Source organism: Chelmon rostratus, chromosome 6 (genome assembly GCF_017976325.1).
Source record: "Chelmon rostratus isolate fCheRos1 chromosome 6, fCheRos1.pri, whole genome shotgun sequence".
Lineage (NCBI taxonomy): Eukaryota > Metazoa > Chordata > Actinopteri > Chaetodontiformes > Chaetodontidae > Chelmon > Chelmon rostratus.
In genome coordinates this window covers 18299582-18314924 of record NC_055663.1, presented here as the reverse complement: position 1 = coordinate 18314924, position 15343 = coordinate 18299582, and the positions used below count along the sequence as shown (strand labels likewise).

The 15343-nt window shown below is 42.4% G+C and overlaps 2 protein-coding genes across 2 annotated transcripts; one reads left to right on the top strand and one right to left on the bottom strand.

Annotated features, from left to right (window-relative positions):
- The first annotated feature begins 4832 nt into the window (after nucleotides 1-4832).
- On the top strand, nucleotides 4833-9673 carry best1 (bestrophin 1). Its single transcript, XM_041939358.1, has 9 exons — nucleotides 4833-5082; nucleotides 5708-5802; nucleotides 5933-6166; nucleotides 6361-6515; nucleotides 6645-6722; nucleotides 7042-7194; nucleotides 7291-7371; nucleotides 7466-7617; nucleotides 8593-9673. The coding sequence occupies exons 1-9, from the start codon at nucleotides 4931-4933 to the stop codon at nucleotides 9668-9670; spliced, it is 2178 nt and encodes a 725-aa protein (XP_041795292.1). The 5' UTR covers nucleotides 4833-4930; the 3' UTR covers nucleotides 9671-9673.
- A 430-nt stretch (nucleotides 9674-10103) lies between these two features.
- fth1b (ferritin, heavy polypeptide 1b) lies at nucleotides 10104-14831 on the bottom strand. Its single transcript, XM_041939864.1, has 5 exons — nucleotides 14687-14831; nucleotides 13242-13345; nucleotides 12961-13107; nucleotides 12650-12775; nucleotides 10104-12043 (listed from the first exon to the last, which is right to left on the bottom strand). The coding sequence occupies exons 2-5, from the start codon at nucleotides 13341-13343 to the stop codon at nucleotides 11885-11887; spliced, it is 534 nt and encodes a 177-aa protein (XP_041795798.1). The 5' UTR covers nucleotides 13344-13345; nucleotides 14687-14831; the 3' UTR covers nucleotides 10104-11884.
- Between the last annotated feature and the right edge of the window lie 512 nt (nucleotides 14832-15343).

Here is a 15343-nt window from a genome sequence, read left to right as displayed (position 1 = left end):
ACTGGGCGATATGGATACAACTGATATGACTATTATCATAAAAATCTTTTACAAACACTGATTCAGTTGTTTATTAGGTGCACCTTGCTAAACAAACAATTCAACATTAATTTTATACTGTCCAGTTTTAGTGAGGGTGTGGCTTTGTGTTATACTTCAAGTATTTCTACTGTTTTTTCGACCTCCTTTATAGTCAGACTTTTAACAAAAACTGGTACATCTGCAATAAGTTAAAATCAGCTCACCAGCCCAGAAAGTTAATTGCTGTATAAGGTAGGATTTATTGCTAGTTATACCTAATTAACTGGCAACTCAGTGTATATTATTTAGTATATGTCAAGGAAGAGGATGCAAAATCTATTAGATAAACAATATAAATGCTCAAAACATCTGGCTCTTCTGACATTTCAGTCCGAACTTCATCCAAAAGTTTCCCTCAGTTTTCAAACAATATTTACTTCTACTTCTATTGATACTGATATACAGATTTTTCACTGAGTCACAGCTAACTAAATGATACCTGTGTGAAATCACTGAAGTTACAGACACTTGAGGGACCCCGGAGCACAGCTTTAAACCCTCTGCTACTTCATTATTAATCCAAACATTTAATTTTCATCAAATGTTGTGTCGTATTTCCACCAAGTTATAACGCTCATGCTGAAAGCAGCAAACAAAAAACAGAAAAACTTGAACCAGGAGTTTTAGCTAAAGCTAGCTGGTAGTCGTTAGCTAACAGTGAACGATACAACTTTTTTAATACGATACCAAGAGGTTTTCCCTCAGTGTCCGCCCTTACCCTGTCAGTGTCCAGGACCGCAGATAAACCTCCCACCCTGTCTGTGTATCTGTCAGCTGCTCCCCTCCACCGTTCTTCTGTTGTTTTTGTTGTTGTTGTTAAATTAACAAATATTGTGCTAACTGTGCTAACGTTAGCTAGGTTCAAACAAATCTCAGCCGTTTTGAATCAGTCAGCGGAGGAATGCGGACGCTGACGTAGACAACAACAGCGGCGGCAGCGGCAGCGGCGGTCTAATGGTGACAAAAGGTGATGAAGTTAAAGTGTAACGACGAGTTGGTTTAACGTTACACTCTTCCAGCCATGATGTTCGCTGTTTTTCTTCTCGTCCCCGTGGTTTTCCAGGCAAGAAAACGAGCGTCTCTGCTCTGTTTCTGCCTCTTTCTCACAAGTCACATGACAGCGCATCCACTCCCAACGCCCTCAGCCAAAACCCTGCGGGAGCCACCGCACATTCCGCAAGCATCCAGCATGGATCTGATTACTCACTGCTGCAGCATGTATCTGATTACTCCACTGTTGCGTTATTTATCTGATTACTCCACTGCTGCACTATGTATCTGATTACTCCACTGCTGCGGCATGTATCTGATTACTCCACTGCAGCAGTATTTATCTGATCACTCCACTGCTACAACATGTATCTGATTACTCCACTGCTGCAGCATGTATCTGATTACTCCACTGCCACGGCATGTGTCTGATTACTCCACTGCTGCAGTATTTATCTGATCACTCCACTGCTGCAACATGTATCTGATTACTCCACTGCTGCAGCATGTATCTGATTACTCCATTGCAGTGGCATGTATCTGATTACTCCACTGCTGCAGCATTTATCTGATTACTCCACTGCTGTGGCATGTATCCGATCTTTGTATATCATGATCAATATCAAGTCAGTCTCTAGAAATCACACAGTGTATCAAACTCTCATAATACAGTAATTCATCCCCCTGCTCATTCTGCAATACACTTTATTCACCATAAAAATTCACCATAAAAAGCACATCAGTGGGCACTCTTTGCAAGGGACCTTTGTTGCATATCTTCCTTCTTGCATCTCTTTCTCTGCCCTCATTTCCTGTCAGCTCTGTACTGTACTCTCTACTAAAGCCAAAAATTAAAACCAAAACAAGTCCCAATTTGACCCTGCACTTTGCCCACAGACTGAAAACATGCCTGAATGTGCTCTTCTGTCTTTGAATATGTCGCTGGTACCAGACGAGGTTCCTCTCTTTAAGTACATTTGTCTGATGGCTGTTTTGCAGACTAAGACTTGACATGCAAAACATGCCTTACATAATATTCTGCAACTAGTGGCTAAATATAGACTATTGTTTGCTCGTTTACATATGTAATCACTGACTTGCCCACCTAACTGCTACCTTGAAGAGACAGTTTGTGTTTTGGGGGGTTGTACGATGTAGCTATCAATAATCAGTGTATTATCTACAGTAAACAGTGGTCAGCCGGACCCCAGTTTGGAGAACCCTCAGTTTAACTGTGCTTTTAAATTTTCCACCAGACAGCCCTTTCTGGCAGCAAACTGCCGCCAATACATCCATCTATGCTCTCTCCAAGGCCACCAGACTCCTTTGGCAAAAACAGTCATTTTACCTCGCAGGTCACAGGAGTTGCTGGTCTATTGCTACATAGATCATTGAGTTTGTTTGTGTGACTTCTGTGTTTTAAAGAGTCAGTTCAGATTTACCGAGTTCACACATTAACACAAACTAACTAACCGGTCAAGGCAGCAGTGGACTGGCAACTATTGTGTTCTGAAAGGTAAAATGACTGTTTTTGTCAAAGGAGTATGGTGGCCTTGGAGAGAGCAATATAATGGCTTCAGTTTCTTGTCGTAGACGGGCTGTCTGATGGCAAGGTAAAGCAGTGAAAACATTCTAAATAAAGCGTTTGCCTAAAGTTATATTAATTTTATATGTTTTTATGTGACTAAAATGCATTTTGCTGCATGCCCCATTTACAGCAGTGCATTGCTCAGCTTCCCACACTGGTACTCCTGCTGCTTCCCCAAACTGTGGCCATGCTGACTACCACCTATTGTAGGTAATACACTGACTGTACTTCATACAGCCCCACTTCAAATAAACCAAAGCATCCCTTTAATGTGATGGTCACAGGTGAAAACATCAGCAATCCTAAAGGAACATTCTTCAGTGTGCAGCAATTGTGGCAGAGACCACTGTGTTAACCTTTAGGGAGTTAATCAGTAGTGAAATGATCTAACACTAAACTTCAGGAGGAGTGTTTGCAGGAAACATCCTCACGATTACTCCACACAGGTGTTATCAAACTCATCTTTCTTTCCCCAGTGCTTCAGGTTTTCGCACTTACCTTCCAACAATGCAGCCTTTCCCCTCAGTTTCCCTGCTGGACTCGTGCCTGGCTCCCAGGACATCAGGTGTGCCGAAAAAGACTGTCGAGGAATATACTGCTATTCCAGACCTCCCTGCTCTGAGGACTTCATATCCGGGGCTGGATGTTGTTGAAGATGGCGGAGAAGAGGAAATCCGGACGCTGTGAATTCCCTCAAAAGCATCCATGTCTCTCTCAGGCAGTGCAGAGGCTCATCAGGAACTACTGGATAGCTCCACTCAGGTTACATCCAGTGTGTTAAATTCTTTTCGTGGCATATAATGATCCTGGTGCCTGTGGGTGTCAAGCACCTACAATTCACAAAAGAAAGTTACATACAGCAACTTAGTAGCTCATGAAGGTTCCCCCAGAGCCTTCCAGTGGTCAGTGGACGAGCTGTGACCTCTACAGTGTTTAAGATATAACTTACACACCTCTTTCCTCTCTGAATACTGCAGAGCTGGAGGACGTCGGGCTCTTTTCTTTGCTGGCTGTCATGCTAAAGGAATTTGTTTCTTTGAGATATCCAGTGCAAACATAACTTCAGCCCTAGTTAACAAACAGTATCACACACATGCTAGACTTACACTCAACCTGGATGACTTAAAGAGAAAACAATAAGGAATATACTCACAAAAGTGTTCAGACTGATCTCTGGTTGTTGCCAGTGCATCAAAAATCAGTGAAAAGTGCTGGAACTGTGCTTTGATAATCTCAAGATTGAGAGTTCAGCAGGTTGAAGTCAGCCTGCACTTCGCCCTGCTGTTGGTCTCCTGGTTAGACAGGAAGGGTTAATCACTAACACCTCCCGGGCCAGTTAGAGCCCGGCTGTGCACATTTCTTCCAGCAGAGGGGCGACGCACAGCCTCACCTGATCAAGAGTTTTCCATTGACCAAACACTGACTGATGCTTCAAACAGAAAATAATCGATTCTCCCTCTGGAAGTTCACTGAAATCAAGAAATGAGAACGTGCTCAGAGGTGTGTGTTTGTGATTCGGTAAAAAGGCAGAGAGAAATGTGTTGAGCTGTGAAGAAAATGGTGAGGCGGGCTGCTGAAATTAGTCATAATTCCAAAATCTGAACAAAACAACTCAGCGCTCATGCCTTTAACAGTGTGGGTGCTTCAGATTAACCGGACCCGGCCTCACAATGCAGCTTTGTTGCTGAAACAGATTAACACATCAAGTGACCGGAGGTGTAGGAGTCCCTTGCACTCTTTTTCTTTCCTGCTTCCCTTTCTACAACATTCTCCACAGACGCTGCCGCCACACATCTCGAGCCACAGCGAGAACGATGGCCAGACACTTTCATATTGTGTGGTAAGTAACCACAACTTCACAGCCTTGTGTTTTGGGACCCTCTTATATTGTTTTTGCCTGTTGTAGCCCTGCAAACACCTCTTCGAGTGTAGTGGCATGTTTCAGATCAATAAAATGAGAACAATTATTATTTTAAATGATTATTCAAGTGTATAGAGGATGGAAAATCTGTTTAGTATGGGACTGTGAAAACTCTACTTTGTTCCCCAGCACAGTACAGGTGTAGAAATCCATACAACAGAGAATGAATGTGAAAAGACCAACCCTGTTGTGTTGTTTCACTGCATCATTTCAGATATGTGACCAAATTGGCCTCATGAGATCCAGGCCGGTCGCTGACGCTGAACTCGGACAAACCGCAGAGAACATCACACTGGTTTCCTTCATGTCACGCCACAGTCCACCAGCAAGTTGGCCAGCAAGCAGCAGCGATGACAGTAACGTACTCTCGCAGGGTTGCTGATGCAGGTCTGGGGACCTTCTTTAACCTGCTTCTGCGATGGAAGGGCAGCATCTATAAACTGCTCTACAGAGAGCTCATCATCTTCACTCTTCTCTACTCCTTCTTCAGTATCGTTTATAGGTACTCTCCTTGAGAAAACTCTGTGAACTTTGTTATTAATTACTGAGGAATTATCACGGATGTATATACTAAGCAGGATCTACAGCTGAAATAGAAAGTTGTTAATTTTCTCTGGTGGACAAACTTTGCAACAGAGACACTTTTTATCTGGCTTTTCTCTATTGGAATTTCCTGCTACTTATCGACTGACATATTTGCCGATACTGAAGTATCTTTGGAGAGCCAGTTTCAAGGCAGATATTAGGTTTTCACTGATTTATCAGCTCTAATTCTGATATTTACAAAGGACCACTGGAGGGTTTTTAGGGGCCTTTGGGGGGTATATAGTTTAGGGATTGTAATTGTAATTGTGTGTAAGATTTGGGGGGTGTCTACTGGCAGAATGTGGTACAAATGTAATATAATATTGATAGTTATGTCTTCATTGGGGTGTAATCACCCGAAATAAAAAAAATCCTGTTTTACATGAAAAGGATAATCTCAAAACAAGAAACTTTCCATATTATAATGTTGAGCAAGTATTTTCTGTCATGATGGGAGCAGTGTGCTGCCATATCTTGGTGCACGTTCTTGTCACTACCTTTGTTTTAGCTGTAAGGGACTCAAAGGATGTTTCCTGCACCAGGTTTGTGTTAAATGATGAGCAGAGGAGGCTGTTTGAGAAGCTGTCGATATACTGTGACCGCTATGCGGAGCTCATCCCTGTGTCATTTGTTCTGGGTAAGTTGAGGCTGATCATTTCCATCAATCCAAACATGGGCAATAGATGTGCATAAATCTAAATCTCAGTCTAAGAGCTGGAAACCATCACAAAAGGTCGGTATGTAAATTCTTTACGTTTTTTTACCAGGGTTCTATGTCACCTTGGTCGTGTCCCGTTGGTGGGGCCAGTTTGAGAACGTCCCCTGGCCGGACCGCTTGGCAGCATTAGTGGGTGGTCATGTCCGTGGAGCTGACGAGGCCTCCAGGCTGACCCGACGAACCCTGATGCGATACGCCAACCTCTCTGGCGTGCTCATCTACCGCTCCGTCAGCACTGCCGTCTACAAGAGGTTTCCCACCATGGGCCATCTGGTGCAGGCAGGTACGATGTGGCGCTGAAATCACCAAAACTCACTGTCGTTGGTGCTGCCAGTCTTATCACATACAACACAAAGCTGCCGGCTCTGTTTGCACGTTTTAATAGTCCCGAAGAAACTGTGTGAAGTGGTGGTTTTGGACCAGGTTCAGACTCAAACATCACTGCTTTCATTCCCATGCTGTGTTTGTGCCTCTCAGGTTTGATGACCTCCGAGGAGCTGAGGCACCTGGAGGACTTGCCCTCTCCTCACAACAAGTTCTGGGTTCCCTGCATGTGGTTCGTCAGCCTGGCTCTGAGGGCTCGGACCGAGGGTCGCATCAATAACGACGTGGCGCTCACAGCCATTCTCACTGTAGGTCTTCCATGTGTCATCTGTCTGCAGGCCAAACAAGCCTGAACATCTTCACTTTGTGGCAGTTTTAGCTCTGAAATACTGTTTTTAAATGGCTTTCCTGTCCTGCTTTTTTTCTTCTCTGTTCAGGAGTTGAATAGTTTACGGGCAAAGTGCATGAAGCTGTACGGTTATGACTGGATCAGCCTGCCTCTTGTCTATACTCAGGTTCTGTTGATATGCTGTGTGTAACTGCCTTGATGGTACAAGAAATGCACCTAATAGTTTGCATTTAACAATAAATGTGCACTGATTACATCTAGGAAACGCTGAGTGATGCTGAGCCAATATTAGACTACTTATAGTCTATAAAGAACGTGATTTAGAATAATCCTGTACCTGAAACGATTCTCTCAGTTTGATTGAAGTTAGTCATTTGATTTAGTAAAACATGAAAAAAAAAACCCAATGCAAACACTTTTTTTGAGACTTTCCTCTCAGAGGTAATTTTAAACATATCCAGACTTGACTGGTGTCTTCTAACCAGGTGGTGACAGTGGCGGTCTACAGCTTCTTCCTGGCTTGTCTGATTGGTCGTCAGTTCTTGGATCCAGCTCAGGGGTACCCTGGTCATGATGTGGACTTCTACCTGCCTGTTTTCACCCTGCTGCAGTTTTTCTTCTATGTCGGTTGGCTGAAGGTGATGAACGATGATTCATTTTAGTCACGCTGATGCTGCTGTTGACATGACATGCTTTGTCCCTTTCTGAGCTGTCTTTTCTGTTCATGGTCTCAGGTGGCTGAACAGCTCATAAATCCTTTTGGTGAAGACGATGATGACTTTGAAACCAACTGGCTTGTTGATCGCAATTTACAGGTTTGGACTGAAAGCAAACTATTTGCAGTTTTTTTCTTCAGCCATGGACAGAGGCCAAATTGTTCTACTTGCTGTGGTTTCTGTCGTCTCCCAGGTGTCCCTGTTGTCTGTGGATGAGATGTACGACAGCCTGCCGGTGGTTGAGAGGGACATGTACTGGAATGAGTCTGAACCTCAGCCTCCCTACACTGCTGCCAGTGCTGAACACCGCAAACCCTCCTTCATGGGCTCAGCCCTGGATATCAGGTGCAGTAAAGTTTTAATTTGTGTAGGACAATTCTTAAATACTCCACCTACAGGAGAGGGACCAAGTGTGCACATCCAGGCAAAGATATTCAGGTGCGAGATAAAAACATTACTGCAGACACAAAGGAGAAAGGTCTGCACACTGTTAGGCTTCAAATAAATAGTTTATTTCTCTTTTAGAGGCAGGCAACATTTCAATCTGTACGATCTTCCTCAGGCATGCGTCAAAGAAAAAACATTGTTAGAAAACACTGGTAATGTTATAGGTGTGCTCGGTGCACACAATGTAACGTCACCTTTCAGTGCCATTTTTTTAGTCACAAACACATTCTGGTAAACAGCTCAAAGCAAAATATGTCATTACAGGCAACACCAAAACCGTTATTTAGGTCATCAAATGGTCATGTGGCCTTGCTTATATTGGAAATACTCATAAAAACTCCCATTGCTGAACACAGAAGCAGCATGAGGCTAAACAAGCAAAAATGAAGTTTGTTTTTACTTGTGATACAGATGTCCTTCCTCCTGATGAAACTTGTTGAGACAGGCAGGTCTATCATTGATATGTGTTTATGTGTGTGTCTACTCTTCTTTCTCCCTCTCTTCCACAAACCTTTGTCTATAGGCCATTTTCGTAGCCTGTTCACAACACTTGTCGTCTTCTTATTACTTTTTCACATAATGCCCACCATGTGTTTTCAGGTGCTGTCATATTAATACTGTATTTTAAAACTTTTTTTCTGGATATTTTGGAATATTGTGATCACCGTCTTGTGGTATTTTAGTTGATTACTGCCTTGACAAGAAATGACTGTTTTCTCTTTGACGTTTGCCTAAGGAAGATCCTTCAGATCGAAATGTTGCCTGTCTCTAAGAGAGAAATAAACGATTTATTTTGAGCGTAACAGTGTGCAGAACTTTGTCGTTTGTGCCTAAATACTCCAGCTAACCATCACTTAACTCTGTTTGATCTAGTGTTCCTAAAGAGGAGATGGAGTTTCAGTCCAATCTGGAGCAAATCAAAGAACATGAGGAAGCCAACTACTCCACCCCGCTGATTGGGGGGCTGGGTCGTCTTCTCGGTGTCCAGTCCCCCAACTTTCATCGCTCCTCCCGGGTATCTCTGCTGCGCCGCCGCCCTGGAGCTCCACTAAGCCGCTTCCCTCTGTACCTGCACCCAGAGACGCCATCAACTCCAAGTCTAGTCCGCCAGCCTTTGAGCCAAGACCGAGATCCAGACTACGCCTTCTCCACTATGCCCCTGTATGAGAGACCGGGTTTCTACAGCTGCCCACAAACACCAATCCACTGTGTGCCCCCTGCGGTGGCCCGCCCTCGACCTGCCCGGCGAACTCAGAACGAGTGGGACCGCAGCTGCAGCTCCCTCGCTCCTCCAATGGTGGGCTCGCAGTTGCTGCCTCCTGACACCCCCAACCATGTCCCCCCACCGCCATCCTCTGCTTTCCCTTGGCTGAGTGAGGATGGTGACATCCCGAATGCCCCAACCTTCTCCTTCCCCGACCCTCCACCTGAACTCTGCCCAATATCTAAACTCAGACCAGGACACGGCCTGCTTTCTCGCCGCCCTCCTCCCCCCCGTCTAACCCTGGACACCCTCCCCTCAGCAGAGAGTCAGCCTGGACCCCCAAGTGCTCGGGCAGCAGGAAGCGGAGGAGAAAGGGTGTTCTCGTTCACTCCTCCCTCTCGCACAGCGGCAGCAAATCCCAGTAATCCCAACAGCAGCTCTAGCAGCATTAATGCAACAAGCACCAACAGCGCTGGCACAACAGGAAGTCTGTGCAACGGTACAAGTCACAGTAATTTTAGTAACCATGGGAACTTCAGCGCTAACATGAGGACAAGCAACGGGGGCACCAACGGCGGGCTGAGCAATAATATGAACACAGTCTCCACTTCAGTGTCATCACAGCAAGAAACAAATCAGCAAAACTCACCCAATGATTCAGGGATCTCATTGGCTGAGGGGGACCTGCTGGGCGTTCTGGTGGACGGTGGGGTGAACAAGGCGACAGGAGGGAGGGAGCAGGACTGAGAAAAGAAGGTGTGACGGACTGTTTTGTATCACACGTGGCATTCAAAATGTTTCACACAAACAGGCACTGGTCTGTGTTCCATCTGAAGTGAATTACAATCATCTGAAGCCTGACACACAAATGGAAAGTATTTCTTGCAAACACTGAGTTAATCTCTACTTCCTCATAAGATCTTATAGAACAATTAACCTACTTGTGACGCAAAAGCACCTTATGAGATTTAACCATCAACATGTGAAGGACAAGTATGAAACACTCTCCAGTTTCCTACAAAACTCAGCGACAAGCCAAAATAAGTCTATTCTAAAACAAACTAGTCTTCTGAGCTTTGTTCCCATCACATACTCTTTAATAAATATTAAGTATCATGTGTGATGTTTCTTTTGTCATTTTGTTTCAGATGTTTAAATAAAAAAAAAGTTGAAATAATTTATTACTATTTTATTATTCAAGGAAACTCTATGTACATTTGAGCTTCAATTCACAAATACAAATATTCCAGCCATATTATATAAAGCAACTGCAGAGGAATGCAATTTATAACCTGAAGAGACAGCTGAGGAAACACTTTCACTTGCTTATCAGTGTGATCAGAGAACCTTAAATTATTTATTTAACAGCAGTTAACCCACAAATGCATGAGGGATGCCACTTAAAGCTGAACTAAACTAAAAGGAAACAAATGGAGGGTTAAGTGGGACATAATTTAAACCACAGTAAGTTAGATAAGATTCACCAACTTCACTAACACCAGTTAAATTACTGAAACTGACAAACACGATTCGTAGAAAGTTTTTAAATTATAATGAAATATTAATTAAATGTATTAGATTGTTATTAATCAGGTGATTCATGTGTGTACAAATTAATTCCAAGATGCTTCTCTAACAAAAGATGAAACTAAAAGTCAACACAGGGTTGAAGATACTAAAATGATGTTCACCCTCATTGGTCTGAGGACTCTCATTGCTTTAATATCCTTAATAACACAATCTCTGCAGGAACAATGTAGGGTGCAAACACAATACGAGGACATCAGAATGGAGATATCATTAAATTTAAGCCTGGACAGAAAAACGAGGGATGCTAAATCAGGAGACAAATGTGGATCATGTGTGAAAGATATGATTGCAGTACATTCACTCTCACAACAAAAGGAATCAAGTAAAAAAAATGCAAATTATTCTGCAAATCCACTTACAAAAGAATTAACACATAAAAATATTACGAGACTGAATTTTCTACTTCCATGTCATTTTGTGTACTACTATAAAATCATTTAAAACATTCCAATATCAAAGTCCAGCTTCAATATAACCAATAATGCAAATGAGTCTGCAAAATCTCATCGGGCATGGACCAAAATGCCTCTGGACGCGACTGGATAGACGTACAACCAATCAGAGCAATGAAACATGTCATGTAGTGCTGAGTGATGGAAAAATGTAAACAGGCTACAGTGTATAGAGATGAGCTGTGATGGTGTAGCATTAATATGTTTGTGAACATACATACATGTTATTTTGGTGACTAAATAACTAATTAGGTACAAAAAGTTTTAGAATTGGTCAAGTTGATCGCCTCAGCCAGGAGCCGCACAACAGACTTTAATTGCACCTAGCGAAGTATGTCCACTAAAAGTGCTTGTTTTTGCCACTGACAGGCTCAGATTGCTGTTGCCTGACAACACTGAGGACAGGAGTAGGCCGAGTAAGATACTTTCTGTTTAAACAGAAACCGCGGTTATATTGCTCACCTCAAAGCCACCAAACACCATTGACAAAAGCCGTAATTTCACCTCGCAGATCATCATAATGTGAAAATATTATGGCTCTATACGCTGTCTTTCCATGCTGCCTCTTGGCTGTTTGGTATCAAACAATACTTTTTAGGTTGTGATTGGACCAGGACGGACATAACACACTAAAATGATCAGTAAAAATATCAGAAAGTGTGAAATGGCACAAATTAAAGGTTCGCTCAGTCTTTATTTCTACAAAACATCTCTCAGATCGACTGTAATCTGTAATGTAATGTGAAGTGACGTCTGCAGTAGTCCAGTTTAGAGAGCTATCTATGCTTTTTGCAAATTTTGCAGTTGATTGACAGCTAACAAACATAAATAAAGCTGTGTTACATGCAGTATATGTCTGGGACAGAAGCAAGCTGGCATGCAGCAGTGACTGGGATGATCATCAGTGTCACAGCATAGTTTAATTGCACTCATCAGCCATGGTGTGTTTGTCAAAGAGGTACTCAGCCATGCCATTCTGAGGGGCTCCCATGCGGCGCAAGTTGGATATCCAGTCAGCAAGCTGTTTGATAGATTTAACCTGCTCATCCAGATAATGTGTTTCTATGAAGTCACACATCTGTGGATAAAAAGGACAGTGTGTTATTAGACCGTCTGATTCCCCCAATAGCAGGAATTGTATGTTCTCTTACAGTACAAGGTAATGGAAACATTTCAAAAACGGAGCGTCCGTTTCTCATTAGCAGTGTTTACAATATAATTTAGATTTGTTTTTCCAACATTTCTCATGTTTGACAAGCATAAATACATGCTTACAGCTCATTTAGATATCGTGTTTTTTGTGCTTGAATATGACAGCCTTTTGTTGCTTCTACAAAAGGGGGGGCCTGCTGCTCAACATAGTATTTGAGATGAGATCAAGTTTCTTTTTCGTTCAGCTGCCTGACAACAGTATTAAAAAAAAAAAAGAGAGCAACTACAGTATATTGTGAATTTGACGGCTAAATTGGACCATTTTCCTCCCTCCCATGTTTTCCTAATCTGTCTCTTACTCACCAACACTAAAAACTACTTTTGAGGATGTGTAGTCTGAGTCAAAATGCATAATTTAAAATGAAATTCAAGTTAGAAGCTAATGACGTCAAGCATTATGGAGAGGCTGGAATGTAACAGATCATGTCCAGTAGCTGATGCTGTGTACATTGGTCCTTAGTCTGCTACTTACGTGAGGATCATTGTGGTCAGCCGCCATCTTTTGCAGGTCCAGCAGAGATTGGTTTACACTTTTCTCCAGCTGCAAGGAACACTCCAAAGCCTCCAGGCTGCTCCCCCACTCATCTCTATCAGGTTTCTGGGAGATATATAAATAACTTAGGACAAATCAACACTGATGTTCTACTGATTATTAAAAAAAATAACAGATGAATCACTGACAAACTTAAAAAGCATCACCAAGAGGCATTTATGGAAAAAGATTTACTGTGTGAATCTAAAGAGATTACTACACTATTGAGAATAAAAAGTGTCAGCACATACCTTGATGTCCTGCAGGAAAATTCTGCCTCCCCGCTTGTTCTGCAGGCTCATCAGCTTCTCTGCATGCTCGTGCTCCTCTTTGGACTGTGCTTTAAAGAACTTTGCAAAATTTGGTAGGGATTTATCATCCCTATCAAAATAGTACGCCTGAAAACCAGCAAATATAAAGAAGAGAAAAACGTTTGTCTCTTAGCTTAAAGACACAAACAGCACTGAGCTATGAGCACTGGGCACAAAAGATGCGTATTACATTGGATTTCTGGCTTGAAGCACTTTCTTACCATGGAGAGATATACATAAGAGGCATAGAGCTCCAGGTTTATCTGTCTGTTAATGGCAGCCTCGCAGTCCTGGTGGAAGTTTTGTCGGATTTGCGAACTCATTTCTGTATAAATCATAGCATTGAAGAAAAATGAGTGAACAAATTTCCATGACACTGTTCTGTAGGTCACATGTAAGGCAGTATATTATCAAATAGGCACATTCTACACTATAACAAGAAAAGATCTTACAATTGCTAACAATGGACCTAAATGAGTACTTGAATTCAGATGATCACTTTGTGTCACATCATGAACCCCCATTATCATTAGCCTGCCCACCAACATCAAGACACAGCCACTGGCTGATGATACATTCACCCCTCCACCATCCCTGCAAACATCACCTGACACATTATCCTTCTCATTAAATGTCAACTTCAGTCACTGCAACTCCTGCTAAGCTGAATGTGCAGACTTCCAAAGGAGCCTTTGTCCTAAAAGCTCTACATGCAAACATGAACGTCAATAAATCAACAAATAACTGTCATTCACCTCTCAAAAGACCAAGTCATATGAATCACAAAAGGAGACCTGTTTTTTTTTTTTCTTGTTGTATCCATCTGAGCAGTTCATTTTGGGTTTAATCTCTTTACTTCTGTCCTTCAGTTTTCTGCCTTGACCCCGATACAGTGGAGGTGAATTGGATTTCAAAATAATTTACTTTTCGTTATTTAGTTTACATGCAGAAACTCCCCTGTGCTTTCTAATAAACTAACACTGTCACTCCCAGGTCTGTGGAGAGCCCTGATTTGGGAGTATGGACCCTTTAAGTGCGTAACTGCATTCATATTGATCCAAATTGACCTTCATCCCACAATAAACGTCTGAAAATCTGATATAACGTGTGTTTTTAAGTGAGACGCTATTCATCAAAGCCACCGGTAACCAAGCTAAATACACACTCCTAACTATTGTCTTTGCTGTGCAGTTATAGTTACTAATGCATGTTTTAAAAAGGCATGGCTAATGACACAGCGTAGCTGGGTTACAATACATTTCTCAAAGCGATATCTGTGATTAAGACAGGCAGATTTTTAGCTGCCGTTCGCAAACCTGCATATGAAATTAAACGTAGGCGTCAATGTGGTCTGATAAATGATACTACAACTTAGAAACATGGTGGCAAATCCTAAAATTGACAGGGAAAGTAGCACAGATTGGTGATATTACTGACTTAGCCAAAAAGGTTATTTTAATGCACAGGGTCGCTAACCAACTACCAACTAGGTAACAACAAGTTACGTTACCAAAGAGCTAACGTTGCTAGGCACCATTAGCAAACAGATTTTCAGTCAGGTCATCTCACACTTCTTCACGGCAGGTGATAATGGCTAACAACTGCTAACTAGCAAGGAGGCTGCGCAGAAGACGCCAGGTTGTTACGTAAAGTTCTTTGAACGTACCTTAGTTCTCGATGTCTTTACTAGTTGTGTATCAATCCAATGTTTACGACGTTAAATTTCCAACGTCTGAAGTTAGCTGACTGACAGACGTTAAATGCGCAGTCTGCACGGTAATGTGAAGAGCTCACTCCCTCTGATATTTAAATCAGCGGTTAAAGGGGTGGTTACAAAATTAACCTTCCGACAGGTACAGTCGCCTTGTTCTTTTGTCCTCTATTACAGTGACAATTAGACAGCTCATTAGAGACGAAATTTACCATTAGTGCGCATCACATCTATGCCTTTAAGCAAAAGACCATTTATTTTGAGGGCAAAATATTAAGGCATTTTGCCGTGGTCTTCTGGGGGACGTGATCATTTTAAAACACTACGACATGCTAAACAGGAAATAAAGCACAGATAGTGGTAATAGTATTAGAAATGATCTCACTGCACTGAGGTGTTACGGTTCCAGGGACTGTGTGTTGTGCATGCTGCCTCACTGTCATGACTTGCTGGTAGAGCTAAATGGAACTGAACCATTATTGTTATTGGCTCCACTTGTTTTCATGTGAAGTTAAAATGTCTGTTTGCATGATGTCACGCTGCTGCGACTGGTAGGACTATATTTTTCAAATGGAAACACAGGAATTTGAGGAAATTTAAGGTACTGGAGTT